This window comes from Macrobrachium nipponense, chromosome 41, assembly GCF_015104395.2.
Source record: "Macrobrachium nipponense isolate FS-2020 chromosome 41, ASM1510439v2, whole genome shotgun sequence".
Lineage (NCBI taxonomy): Eukaryota > Metazoa > Arthropoda > Malacostraca > Decapoda > Palaemonidae > Macrobrachium > Macrobrachium nipponense.
In genome coordinates, this window is record NC_061102.1 from 22,397,456 (window position 1) to 22,412,455 (window position 15,000).

At 37.0% G+C, this 15,000-nt stretch overlaps 1 protein-coding gene across 1 annotated transcript in view; it reads left to right on the top strand.

The window, feature by feature from the left end:
* Nucleotides 1-15,000, top strand: part of LOC135212883 (paired mesoderm homeobox protein 2B-like) — a 192,330-nt gene that overhangs the window by 46,473 nt on the left and 130,857 nt on the right. Inside the window, exons 2-3 of the mRNA XM_064246639.1 lie at nucleotides 2,361-2,482; nucleotides 3,307-3,381. Of these exons, the coding sequence (XP_064102709.1) occupies nucleotides 2,361-2,482; nucleotides 3,307-3,381 (197 nt within the window). The remainder of the gene's footprint in view (nucleotides 1-2,360; nucleotides 2,483-3,306; nucleotides 3,382-15,000) is intronic.

Here is a 15,000-nt window from a genome sequence, read left to right on the forward strand (position 1 = left end):
CGGTGGTACCAAATTTCCAATTTTTGAAAAAAAAAAACACCCTGAGCAACAATATAAATAAAAATAAAACAGAATAATATAAAAATGACCCAAATATTGGCAATAAAAAGGAGAAAATACGTCGGGCCTGGCTAAAGGCCATAAATATGCATTAGCAAAGTCAAACAATATTTTCCCCCTTTTTCATACTATCTCACACTTCCAGTTGGAGGGGTTTTATTATAACGGCGCTGGCCTCTCGCGCGTGAATTTAAAAACAAGCGAAAATAAACATTCCCGAAAAAATATGCATTGTTGATTGATACATAAAAAAAAGTTTTCCTATGCGCAAAATTATAAAGCATGATATATGTTTTTTTGTTTTTTTTTTTTTTTTTTTGTTTACCCTGAGTGAGAGCCAGCAGCTATTAACGATTTATTTGTTTTCATTGTTGGCCCTGTTTGTTTTATTCAGGTTGGCTCCCCCCCCCCCCACTCTCTCTCTCTCTCTCTCTCTCTCCACACGCCCCTAATTCAGCGAATGTGTGTGTGACCGACATGCCTTCACCTTTGTCCGTAAGTCTATGTAGTCGTATCTCTCTCCTCTCTCTCTCTCTCTCAGTGAGTGTGTGTGACCGACATCCATTCACCTTCCCAAGTAAGTCTGTGTATTCGTATCTCTCTCTCTCTCTCATGTTTCAAGAGTTTCCCAGTTTGATTTTAATGCTAGTCTTTTTATCACTATATGGATTATCTCTCTCTCTCTCTCTCTCTCTCTCTCTCTCTCTCTCTCTCCTGAGACCATCTTTTCCCAGTACCAATACCCTCACACTCTTACTGCGATACTTAATCATTCCCAAACATGGCATATCTTCAACGGCGTTTTCACCTACGCTTCACTGGGTATTGTTTTGCATACCTATACATTTCCCATACAAATCATATTAACTTACATATACTTAAGACGATGGCCACATTTCAAGACATTTTTACCATCTATACTTAAGCTCAGATAGTGTTTTACCATACACTTTACTATTTTGATCACTACAAATATACGTCTTAGCTGTAAAATGGCACAGTCTTTCACCAGGTGGTAAATACTCACTTATTATGTGGTAGGTCTTATACATACCTTTTAATACAATCTACAGGTGTTTATGCTAGTCCTGCTACAATCAGCTTACCGGGGATTAAAGGTCCATGGAAGGTTATGCCTACTATAAAATTTTTATAAGACCTAAGATAGCCTGTGGTAGGTAAGCCTACAACTGTACAGTGTTTCTTTATCTAGAGACATAGGACTTCCATACTAGGCAGGACTGCCATTATAGATTTTCCCAGGCATCTATGGGCGGGTAAAGTGGTACAGGAAGCGTACATACTTGAAATGGATCATTTACAGGAAAAGTGTACATGCTTGAAATGGATAATTTACCGGGCATTTTTTTTTCATAATCACTCACACATGTAGCTTGAGAACATTTCAGTTATTTCACATAAAAGAGCATTTTATTTCGAAAGATGACGATAACACCGAAAACGTCAATGTTATGGCACCTGAGATCAGTAAACAAATAGATTATCTATCACAAAAATGTAGACAAGAAACGGCGAGTCCACACTACAATAAAGCGTCATTCGTACATGTCAGCAACTTATCGTACAAACATAAACAGGTTCAATACCTGTTTACAACTTCTTGCTAGTCCTACCCGGTGCTTCATACGATTATCCAGCTTCATATCATTCTCCACTGACAGTCGTTCACTTGTTTTCAACATGTTTGTGATATATAAGAGATAAAGTTTCCGACAGCTTTCATGACCTGCTTTACAGTAGTGTAGACGCGTACTGATATAGGTATAACACTTGTTTATGAATGCGCCCGAGTTACAGAAGGTATTTATTTAGTCAGTAACCACAGACTGTCCGTTGCAAGACAAGAGAGTTACACCAACCTGGAGACAAAGCGAAAGCTGAACAGGCGCAATCACATGTGATGTCTAGGCCATTCCCTTACGGCGCTCCTGATTGGCTGTTGATAAGCCAATCACAGGGCTGGCAACTCTCAGTCTCTCTCGAGAGTTCACATAGGCAGGATGAATGTTCCACCTCTCCTGAGGGATACTAGTGAAAGACATATCCCTCAGGAGAGGTGGAGCATATATCCTGCCTATGTGAACTCTCGAGAGAGACTGAGAGTGTCTAGCCATGTGATTGGTTTGTCAACAGCCAATCAGGAGTAAGGGACTGGCCTAGACATCACATGCACGGGTGATGTGAATATACTATAGTATCCAATAGACTCGTTAGCTTTTTAACCTTAACACAGTTTACATGCAAAGCCTAATGAACCATTCATTGTTCCTAACCAACAGCTGGCCTCGGTTACAAGATGTACGGCGGACACGAAGGCGTCCTCTCAGAGAAGAGGAAGCAGAGACGCATTCGAACTACTTTCACGTCCGCACAACTCAAGGAATTAGAAAGGGCTTTCCAGGTGAGTGAGACTTGGTTTCTCTTCTAAAAGTACTTGTTTTTTGTAGTATTAAATTTTTGTATATTTAGTTCTTATTCAGACATGAATGATATTACCCATATCTATATACTCCGTACAACACAGGAGCGATAACGTTAAGGAAAGTATTTAGTATGAAGAACTATGCAAAATAAAAGACCACTACAACGACATTCCCATAATGGAATCAATAACGTCTGGAGCAGCGATATATGTTCTAAATACAGGATGTTCTCGTTTGCTGCCTTTACACAATAATGTTTACATATTGAAAACACAACAATGTTCACAATATTACAGCTGCCTTTGCACAATAATGTTTGCAATATTGCATACACAACAATGTTCACAATATTACAGCTGCCTTTACACAATAATGTTTACAATATTGTAAACACAATAATGTTCACAATATTACACACACAACCATGTTTACAATATTACAATCATGTCAATTGTATAACTAAACGTGCAAGTTACCCTTACACCAGACTATTCATTATGATACATAGAAACCATCAATAGTTTTTAAAATGCACTCAAGAGGAGTGGTTACATTTTCTTAACTCTGTAACTAAAGACTTGGGCTAGAGAGGGCAATTTGGTTACCAATTCTTTTTTTATGTAAAATATTAAACCTGAAAGTCTCCAGAAGCGTAAATCATAATATCCGAGCAAAATCCAACGTTTAGATGTTGTTTACTCATAAAATAATTAAAAATAAAAACAATGCTAAACCTTAATTGCAAAGGTTGAAATTGACACAAGTTTACCAAAACTGACCATTTTACACTCATTTTTTGCAGGAAACACATTACCCAGACATCTACACCAGGGAGGAAATAGCCATGAAGATCGACCTGACGGAAGCTAGAGTACAGGTAAGTGGAGAACTGAGGAAATCGTGAGGGTTTTCTCTTGAAACTTTCCTCCAGAGAAAGCACTGACTTGATAACACGTCGGGAAGTGTTCTCTCTCAAAGGTGTCTTCAAGGAAGAACTCGATTATTAGCATTGTAAATTTATATCATAGTTTGATATGAAAAACTAGATTGTTAGCATGGTTGATTGTTAATATTTTATGCTATCTAGGATTTATTGCATTATTGTTTATTGTGGTGTCGAGCAGTGTATGACTGGACAATTATACTCTGTAATCATGATTGTTCATTACATTATTTATTAGCGTTGAGGATTGTAAATTGTTAATTTATATTATAGTTTGATATAAAGTGCTTACAAGCCTCGCCAGACCAATTATCTTGATCGTCTTAAGACTGCGTGACTTACGGATCTTCCCCATTTACGAGGGTCTAATTGGCGCAGTTAACCAAATACTCTACATCATCAATGTTCTTACAAAACCAGGAAGCTAACGTTTCCTTCAATAACAACACACTGACGATGACGATAAATAGCGAGAAGCTGTTATTTTCTCCCTCTATATACAGGTGAGAATATCAATAAACATATGAACAAAGACGATTATCACGAGGAAGCTATTTACGTTAAACGAAAACCAGACAAGAAATGATGGATGGAAACTAGAAATAAAGAGATACAACAACACATCCCACTGTGGGAACTTCTTTATATACAAGATATGTGACACATAGAATAAACTGCCACCAGAAGTTGTAAACAGCATTTGGGAAGAGTTTAAAAGAAAGCTAGACAAAATCATTAGGACACTGTGAATGAACAGTAAAACCTGCTTCTACAGATAAGTGACCTCACGATGTCTCCTCGGATGGACTAACAAGTCTTTGAGACATCCTAATCCTTGTGAATCCTTGTAAATAGCAATTAAAATCGGGGACAATAACAATGAAAAGCGATGAGGATATCTTTAATATCTTCAGAACCAGATCCACAGAAACGTGTAAACAACTGTACCTCGGGACATACTAAACTTGATGTAAGTAGCTAAAACTGTATTAATTAGTTTTCATGTTGTCTCGCTAACAAACTGATAGAAAAATTCAAACACACAGAAATCCACATGGAAGGTAATCAATAACGATTACATAAACGCAACATTATTAATGACTCCATTTGCCATGTATTTAGTGCATTACAAATGTTAAGATTCAAGTTTATATTCATATAATCAATTACATATATATAGATATATATATATATATATATATATATATAAATATATATATATATATATATATATATATATATATATATATATTATATATATATATATATATATATATATGTCTATATGTGTGTGTGTGTGTGTGTGTGTGTGTATTATAAATGATGAGTGTGATGGCATGGCTGTCACGTTGTTGGCACAACGCTACTGTTGGCACTGGTAAAAGTATCTTATAAATGTAAGTAGGGCCACATATGTGGGATAACGAAAAGAACCGATGAGTGGGCAATGATGGATACTTCCAGATGATATAGTGCGAATTTGAATTAGTGGAGAGAAACTGCAGAAACTGGTAAAAGAGCTCTACCTCAGGGTACAAGTACCTACTACCTCGTAGGTTGACACTATCCATATTTGCAATGCATTATTTTTTACGGTTTCTGTTTATTTTCATAACCTTACTCTTACTCACGTTAACTCTCAATTCTGTTCCTCTTGAGAACTTTTTCAAAATATGTATATATATATGGTGCACCATTCATATCATGCTTGCACGGTCCGTGTTTTGCCCCCTGACTACCCGCCCATCAGTTGACCCAGGAATAAATGGGAGCCAGCATCTATTGGAATTAAGAAAAGGTTGGGGGACTAGCGACCTCATTCCCAAGAAACTTGCGGGCAAACAAGAGAGAAAGAGAGAGAGAGAGAGAGAGAGAGAGAGAGAGAGGAGAGAGAGAGCGAAATCTGTCGCTCCCCCATATCCAATGCGATGACGTCCACTCCACTGCCCTACGTGGGAAGCCGACGACATACCAATACCCGTGGCTAATAGGACAGAGCGCGAAATCGTTTAATACACAGTCATATATTTCGATTAAGCCATAGCAGCGCTCTCATGAGATTGTACAGACCAGTTCCTGGTACTCACGGGACAGTGGAATGAGACATCTTAATGGTGGTTACTCATTTGGATGAAGGCTCGGTTTCCGGTTCTAGAGAGAGAGAGAGAGAGAGAGAGAGAGAGAGAGAGAGAGAGAGAGAGTAGTTTATGGAAAATAACCTATACATTTAAAAATCCTGTTTGCTACATAAACGCTTTAATACCATGCGCTCTTTTTTACTGCAGCCATCGAGCGTTTTTTTAAAGATATTTAGTTAATTTGCATACCAAAAATTACGAAATCATCTATAATATCTTGTTTACGACAGCGAAAATAGCGTGGCAAAACTGAAGACAATCATGTTTATATTTGCTTTCTCTACTGATTTCTCCGAAGGTCTGACACAAAAGTCACTCGAGAATATATTCTAAATTACCATGGAATTCATTTGTGGTTCCCCATCCAAGCACTGATCAGCTCCAATACTGCTCAGATTCACCGATCGACAGACCAGCGATGCAAGCAATCATGGAAGCGACTATAGAATTCACCGGTCACCAATCCAGGCTAAATCCAATGTCATCGACTACTGATCTCAGGGATCGCTCAGACCAGACTTACGTTTTTTACAGTGTAATATAAATACTTCCATCATAACCTTCCATGACTTTTTTTCAAGTGAGCCAGTTCTTGTGGGAAGCCTCCAATTCTGATTTGCAACGTAAAATCTCGCGCGCTATTTTTCCAAATACCTGTTGATGGAAGCAATTAATGCCCCGCAATGCCATCGCTGTTATGCCACGAAAAAAATATATATATATATACATCAAGCTTTCCAAAAAGCAATCGGAAAGCCATTTCCCTAAAACGCTCATTTCATACGGGACAGCGGCAAGCCAATCAAAACACCCGAACGCTTCGCCGTCACTCGAAGCCAACATTTTGATTGGCTGGCGAGGGCGCCCGAAAATAAAAGTTCGATGTCGGGTTTTCCGGATGGGGGAGGGGGGAAGGAGAGGGAAAGGGGGAGGAGGGAGGAGGTAGAGGGAGAGGTGAGGGGGGAAGGAAAGGGGAGGGAGATGGAGAGGAGGGAGAGGGAGAGTGAGAAGCGATGTGCCCATCGGGAGGTGAAAATAGCGAAACGGAATTTGAATTTAGAACATTAAAAATACCATTAGCGGGATCGAGTTGTCAATTACGGTTTGGTTTCTTTGGGACTCACACTCCCTCTAGGCCTGGCTCTCTCTCTCTCTCTCTCTCTCTCTCTCTCTCTCTCTCTCTCTCTCGTGCTTACCCCAAACCACACTCAGTCAGTCTGTTCCTGAAACTGTAAATGTTTCAAATGTACAGGAATCACGTGGACAAGCATGTATTACATTACAATGCACAACGGTAAGCAAAAACAATAAGGGAAACTGAAAGTGAACATCTGAGTGAGTATGATATATATTATATATATATATATATATATATATATATATATATATATATATATATATATATATATATTGTGTGTCCTACAAATGGCTACGTATTGCAAGAGCAAAAATGTTGCAAAACCAGAAAGAATAAATCAACATATTTTTTCCGTTTCCACTGCAGATACGTATCAACATCAGTGGTCAATACATACATAGGATGATAGATTCTTTTTTTTTTAGATTTTTACAGACCACTGACCTTTCAAAATCAATGATCACGGGGAGAGAGAGAGAGAGAGAGAGAGAGAGAGAGAGAGAGAGAATTTTAAGTTATTTAAATATAGCAAAAAATGACATGATTTCAATGCAAAGAGAGTGAGAGAGAGAGAGAGGGGGGAATTTTAAGTTATTTACATATAGCAAAAAATTACGTGAATTTAATAATTTAATGCCCATAGAGAGAGAGAAGAGAGAGAAGAGAGAGAGAGAGAGAGAGAAAATTTAAGTTATTTAAATATAACATAGCAAAAAATTACACGGTCTTAATGAAGAGAGAGAGAGAGAGAGAGAGAGAGAGAGAGAGAGAGAGAGAGAATCTTAAGTTATTTGAATATAGCATAGCAAAAAATTACACGATCTTAATGGAGAGAGAGAGAGAGAGAGAGAGAGAGAGAGAGAGAGAGAGAGAGAGGCATTACCCAAAACATCCCCCTCTTCTAGCACATATTGTAACAACAACCAACATATCAATAACCCAAAATTGGATGGAAATGAATACAAAATAATAACAATAATAATAGCAATGTCATGTAATGGTGGTGGTGGAGAGGGGGGCGGGGGGAGATCTTCGGATGCTTTCTATAGCTGTTAGGTTGGGTGGGGGGTGTGGGTAGGGGGTAAAGTGTATTGTGATAAATAGTCCTTCTTGATGAGTGTGGGTGGGGCCAACTGTCAGGTCACGCCAGGTCAAGTGGGTTATGACTTGGCCACCTGTTACACCCAGCGATCCTCTCTCTCTCTCTCTCTCTCTCTCTCTCTCTCTATCTCTCTCTCGTCTTCTCTCTCTCTCTCTCTCTCAAGGAGGTTCCTGGTTAGAATTAAATAAAGGAAAGAAAGAATGATAATAAATATAAGAAGAAAAGAGATCGATAAGGAAGGAGAGTGTATAACAAACGAAAGAAAGTGGAAGAGACAGAAAATTTCATGTAAGTTATGATTAAACAAAGAAAAAACAATGAATGACGAGAAAAAAGGGAGAAAAAGTACGAGAATTTGAAGGATGTGAAGAACAAGAAAAACTGAAGAAGAGGTAATAAATAAAGAGAAAGAGGAACAATGAGAAAGGAAGGAAGAAATAAAAACAATATAATAATTGTTTCTCTTACTAAAATAGAAGATCCCATTTTGCAAGTATCATTTGGATTGTACGTTATAATTAGTTAAATAATAATAATTAATAATAAAATAATAATAATAATAATAATAATCAAAATAAAATAATAATAAAACCAATAACCGTAAACTTATAATCAATATTAGTATCACTTTATAATAATGATATTAATAATAGTATCAACTTATTATATTAATAATCCTAGTATCACTTAATATAATAATAATCCTAGTATCACTTATATTAATAATAATAATAATAATAATAATAATAATAATAATAATAATAATAATAATAATAAAATAATAATTCCACATCAATCGCTCATAGACGTAAACAGCCATCAAACCCCTCATGAGGGTTTAGTCAAGAATTAGGGGCAGCATGCACAGCCAATCCTGAATAGGATTGTCGTCGTTTCACAGTCGATTAGACGAATCCCCCGATCACGATTCGTCTTTCCTCTTCTCTCGCGCCACCGAAAAACGAAACCGGGCCCTCTTTTGGCGGCGGGAGTTGGCCCGCGCGCGGGCACGTGCCGCGGGAAGGCGGAGAGAGGAAGCGGTCGGTTGGGAGGTCACGTGTCGCGCGGGAACGGCTCCGGATGGGATTCGTTCCCTACGAACACTAATTTTATTACTTGTTTCCCTCCCGCCGCTGATCACGCCATTATCTGCGTCATTTATCAATCTCTCTCTCTCTCTCTCTCTCTCTCTCTCTCTCTCTCTCTCTCTCTCTCTCTCTCTCTCTCTCTCGATTCCAGCATCATCACGGTGTCTCGCTGCACTTTCGCGAAAACATACATACTCAGTTTACTCAAATTAACGATAACGATTTAGTCAGCTACCGAACGAATTCCGGAAGATCATTATCGACGGTCTTTGCTCGCAAGCGCATGCTCAGGAAACACGAGAAAGGCGGCATGCGCGCTGCCCAAAGTAAACAAAGGAGAAGCCACGTGTTGGTCGCTCCTCCATATATATACATTTCCGTCCTTACCCGCCGAACGGAGTGGGAGAGAAGTGTCCGACAAAGGGCCTCACAAAAGGACACACATGTCTGCCGATGAGAATTATGATGGTATCTCCTCCCCGAGTCCATTTCTGGGTCGCGTCAAAAGAGCATCGAGTTGGATCCTCCCGAGATTTAAAGGATTGTCTATTCCATTAGCGTTAATTACTCAAGATCGAGCTGGAGTTCATTCATTTAAAAGTCCTTTAAAATACAGAGCGTATAAACTATACATTTTCATTCAAGTTTTTCCAAATTTACTTCAGGGTCAATTACAAAATAGCTCAAAAATTGATTTTTTTTTTTTTTTAAATCTACAACTTCATTCTGATCATGTGTCCTCATTGCAACTATATTCGGCAGAAGAGACATAAGAGAGTATTCATATCTTAACAATTTCCCAACCTCTTAATATCACATATTTCAATTTAATAGTATATTTCATAGGACCAAAATACAAATTTTGCTTCAATGACAGCACGAAGATCTAGCAGTTCCTCTGCGCCAGCAGTGTAAAATAAAACTCAACACATACAGGAATATTGAATAAAGATAAAAACATATAAAAATCAAAGCTCACTTCACCCCTTAAGCAATAACTATGTACACACAACAGATCCACCAGCAGTTGCTAATTTCTTCTTCCACCCCCCAAATCCCGCCCACCACCACCACCAACAAAAGTGACATCACCATCTAGACATCCTTAACTGGAGACATCCCTGGGAAGGCTATGGAGGGAGGGAGGGGGAGAGGGAGAATGGGGGAGGGGGGAGAAGGAGAAGGGTAGGGGAGGGGTGTTGTGACATCAGATGCATCGCCTCAACCGCACCCACCCTTGATTACTTTCTGATTGCTTTCCCTAACTGCCAGCCATCCGCTCACCCACATCGCCTGGGCTATTACTACCAAATCTCTGAGTGTTGTTCGTCTGTCTGTCTGTTTGTCTGTCTGTTAGCCTGTCCATGTCTCTCCCGCCCCCCAGCGTCAGTGTGCCAAAGATTAAACATTTACAGTAAATATTACGATCTCTCTCTCTCTCTTCCCTAGTCTTTTCCTCTTTTTTTTTATTAGATTTCTAGATTTTACAGTACAATTTATTGCAAAGCAAATGAATATAAGGGTTTTAGTTTTACTAACTCCTTCTCTCTCTCTCTTCTCTCTCAGCTCTCTCTCGTCTCATCTCGTCTCCCATCTTGTAGCCTCTTCTCTCTCTCTCTCTCTCTCTCTCTCCTTTTTTTCATTATAACCCTAGATTTTACAGTACAATTTATTGCAAAGCAAATGAATATAGGCCTACCCTTATCCCCCCCCCCCCCCCCCTCCCCCCCCCCCTTCTACTCTCTCTCTCTCTCTCTCTCGGTCTCTCTCTCTCTCTCTCTCAAAGTCTATTTCTAAACTTCAGATCTTTTCTAAATGACCAACCGTTTAATTTTGGTTTCATTTCGTTGTTGAGGAAAATGTTTTGTTGAAAACGTATATAAAATTTTTTTTTTAAAAAGTATTCGTAGACCAGATTCAGAAAAAAAACCCAGCTTTTAACCTTCTCCCGCTTAAATTCTTGTAGATAAGTCAATGATTACGACTCTGCAAGGCAGTTTTTTTTTAATTACAAGCTTAAGCCACGTTTTAATTATCTTATTCTATTTCTGTTGCTGTCTGCTTAGGCATATTACGAAGTCTAATCTATATTCAGTTTTCCCGATCTTCTGTATTCTCAGAATGTTGGTTACTCAAGTCGATAGTCTCTTGTTTATTTCTTAAGAACGTGCATTCATTATGAACACAACAACATTGATAATAAATATCATCAGCGTTAGGTTCATTCATATTCAGGAAATTTACTACAACTCTAAAGTAAATTCCTTGTCTATAACTTAGTCCTGATACCCAAATTTAGCTAAATGAAATTTCCTGATGCCCAAATTAGTTACAATGAAATTTCTTGATACCCAAATTAGCTACAATGAAATTTCCTAATACCTAAATTAGTTACAATGAAATTTCCTTACACCCAAATTTGCCACAATGAAATTTCCTAATACCCAAATTAGTTACAATGAAATTTCCTGATACCCAAATTAGCTACAGTGAAATTTCCTGATACCCAAATTAGCTACAATAAATTTCCTAATACCTAATTAGTTACAATGAAATTTTCTTAACACCTAAATTTGGCCATCAATGGAAATTTCCTAATACCCAAATTCGTTACAATGAATTTCCCTGATACCCAAATTAGCTACAGTGGAAATTTCCTGATACCCAAATTAAGTCTACAGTGGAAAATTTAAACATAGTTTCGAGGTATTCACAATGACCTCCAGTACTCTTTATCAGTACGCTTTTATTTGTAAAATTTGTATAGAAGTTATATCTTTATTCAGTCATAACAGGAGTTTTTATCACAAGATCACCTCACCCTCACATGGCGTGTCATTCTTTGAGCCTTGGAACCTAACCTAGTAACTACGTAGTTCAGGATGTCAGTTCCTTCCATTGCAATAAATTCTGTTAGAATCCCTTCATCAGTCTCCTATCAACTCATCAAACTTCTACACTTGACAAGAGAGGAAAGTCTACTCTTATCTCTTTTGCTAATTTTCTTCTGTACCTTTCATTTAACTATTTTTCCACTTCTATCTACCCTTTATTCTCTTCTGTAAACGCTTCTCTCTTTTGCTAATTTTCTTCTGTACCTTTCATTTAACTCTATTTTTCCACTTCTATCTACCCTTTATTCTCTTCTGTAAACGCTTACTTCTTCCCCCAAGGAAAATTGCAGAGAGAGAGAGAGAGAGAGAGAGAGAGAGAGAGAGAGAGAGAGAGAGAGTCCATAATAACGAGGTGATGATAAAGACTAAACCAAGAGAAAAGGTAAACAAAGCAAATGAATAAAGGAAGGAAGGGGAGACGAAAGTGACTGGAATTAACGATGGAAAAGGGGAACGCTAAAATGGAAGAAACAAATGAATAACGCGACAATTCTTTCTCGCATCGAATACGCGAAAGTAACAGCATATTTATTGTTGTATAATTTTGCGCGTTGCACAACTGATGCGTAATTACTAAAGAGGGTAACTGTGAATTATGCATTTAAATAAGGTACCATACCTGAAATATTATCAAACAAAAACACACGCATACTGAGTATACATACACAAACACACACTCTATATATATATATATATATATATATATATATATATATATATATATATATATATATATATATATTTATATATTATGCTATATATATATATATATATATATATATATATATATATATATATATATATATATATATATATATATATATATTATATAGTTCAGTATCTGCTTGTCACTTTTACCACACACGTAAGTAACATTTAATAACACCAACGCCCTTTCAACTTGTCGACATATATATCTTAGTGAAATATAAGTAACATAACAAATGCATAATTAACAAAAGCTCTCTGAACACAAGACCAATTCACTCAAGAGTCAGTCGTTGTAAATAAAACACTACTAAAGCACAAAACTAAAACTGCGAAACTTTGATAGCCTCGAAGTTTCTTTTATGGAGAAGTGTTCCAATCGCCATGACCTCAAATTCTTGACCTCCCATAATTTATTTAGCGGGAGTAATATCGGCCACAGGTTCATTTGAATATTTAATAGGCCTATTACCCGATCACGCGCAGGCCCGATGCCTTTGGCCGGAGATGAAGTCATCTCATAGGCTCTCGAGTTTGTTTTTTCTTCTTTTTTTTTATAAATTATAGGATTGATTTTACGATTTCCCTTTGTTTCTTTTACAATTAACAAAGATAAAATAATGAATGAACCTAACATATTCACAAACACACACACACACACACACACTATATATATATATATATATACTATATATATATATATATATATATATATTATATATATACATATATATATATATATATATATATATATATATATATATATACCTATATATATATATATATATATATATATAAATATACATATATATATATATATATATATATATAGTATCTATATATGTATATATATCTATATATTATATATATATATATATATATATATATATATATATATATATATATGTATGTATGTATAAATAGTGTAAATATATGCTTAACATAATTTCGAAAGAGAATCCTTTTAAACTTGAAGACTTAATGAATAACGAATGAATAAAACTGATAAAACAAAAATCGATAACTTAAGTGAAGCGTCCTTTACGACAACGTAAAATTCATCTGTCTAGCTGAGATGACCAATGGATTATCTATAAATATAATAACAAAAAATGCCAAATACAAAAATAATTAATCTCGAAACACATCTATCATGCGGAAATATAACAAAACAACTAAACAGAATATTTTAACTTATCAAAGGGGTAATTCAAAAGGAAATAAAAGATAACGGGATGAACAAAAGAATTGATAGGAGAGGCAGCGACTGGTTCAAGGCGGTCGCTAGAAGGACACATTCAAAGACCTCCCTTATTTATGAAAGGTAAACCTAATTTCCGAAATACAGAAGAAGGGATAAAGTTCCACATTCAAGAGAGAAACGTGCCAGAACCGGTCAATCGGTCTGATTCGAATTCCGAACTTCGTGGTGTCACTGAAACTGACCCAACATGAAACACGGAGCAACTGACAATATCCCACAAAACACTATAACAATTATAACAGCAACCAATAAACAAACAGACCGAGAACAGCCGTAATAACAGTAACAATAACAATAATGCATCGCAAAAGTTACGGGGAGTCAAGCTCTGCAAAGTAATACAACGAAGTCCCCTGACATCCACACTGTATATAGCAACAGCCCAACGTATAATACGTACATAAAGTGTATAACATTTATAAAACCAATATCACACACGCGCGCGCGCACATACACACACACACACACACACACACATACACGAACACACACATACACACACACACACACACGCACTGGCATCTGGCGTTCGTTCAATTAGCCTAATGTACACATCTCCGCTCTCAACATCGAAAAACTATATATTTAGCATCAGTGGTGTGGTGTTGAGAGAGAGAGAGAGAGAGTGAGGTGGGGGGAAGGGAGGAGGAGGGAGGGAGGGAGGGAGAGGAGGGAAGAGAGAGAGAAAGGGGAAGAGGTGAAGGGAGTAGAGATAGTCTGTCGAATGAATTGAGAGAGAGAAGAGAGAGAGAGAGAGGGAAAGGAAAGAGTTCATAAAATGGAGGACGAATGTAAAAAGGAATTACGAGGAGGACGATTCTGATACATAAGTGATTAATAAAAGGAAGAGGAGGGGAGAAGGTTGACGGGAACCTAAAAGTCGACAAAAGCAAGAGAAAAATAAACAGTTACGTTACAACGCACAATTTAACGAAACGAAACAAATAAGGGAAGAATTTGCGAAAGAGAAATTCAGGGGAGAGGAATAATTGAACAATGAATGACAAGGACGAAATTGGGAAACCATAAAGAACGGAGAATAGAACTGGGAAAACAAAGAAAAAACTCCTACACAAAGATACAAAAATATAGATTATATAGATAAAAAAGCACCAAAATAAGTGGAAATCTATAGACAAAAAAAAACGAGAATTTAAACTACCAATTAATTAATTTACTTTGCGTGGATATATTAAATCTAAGAATAGATCATGGCAGAAA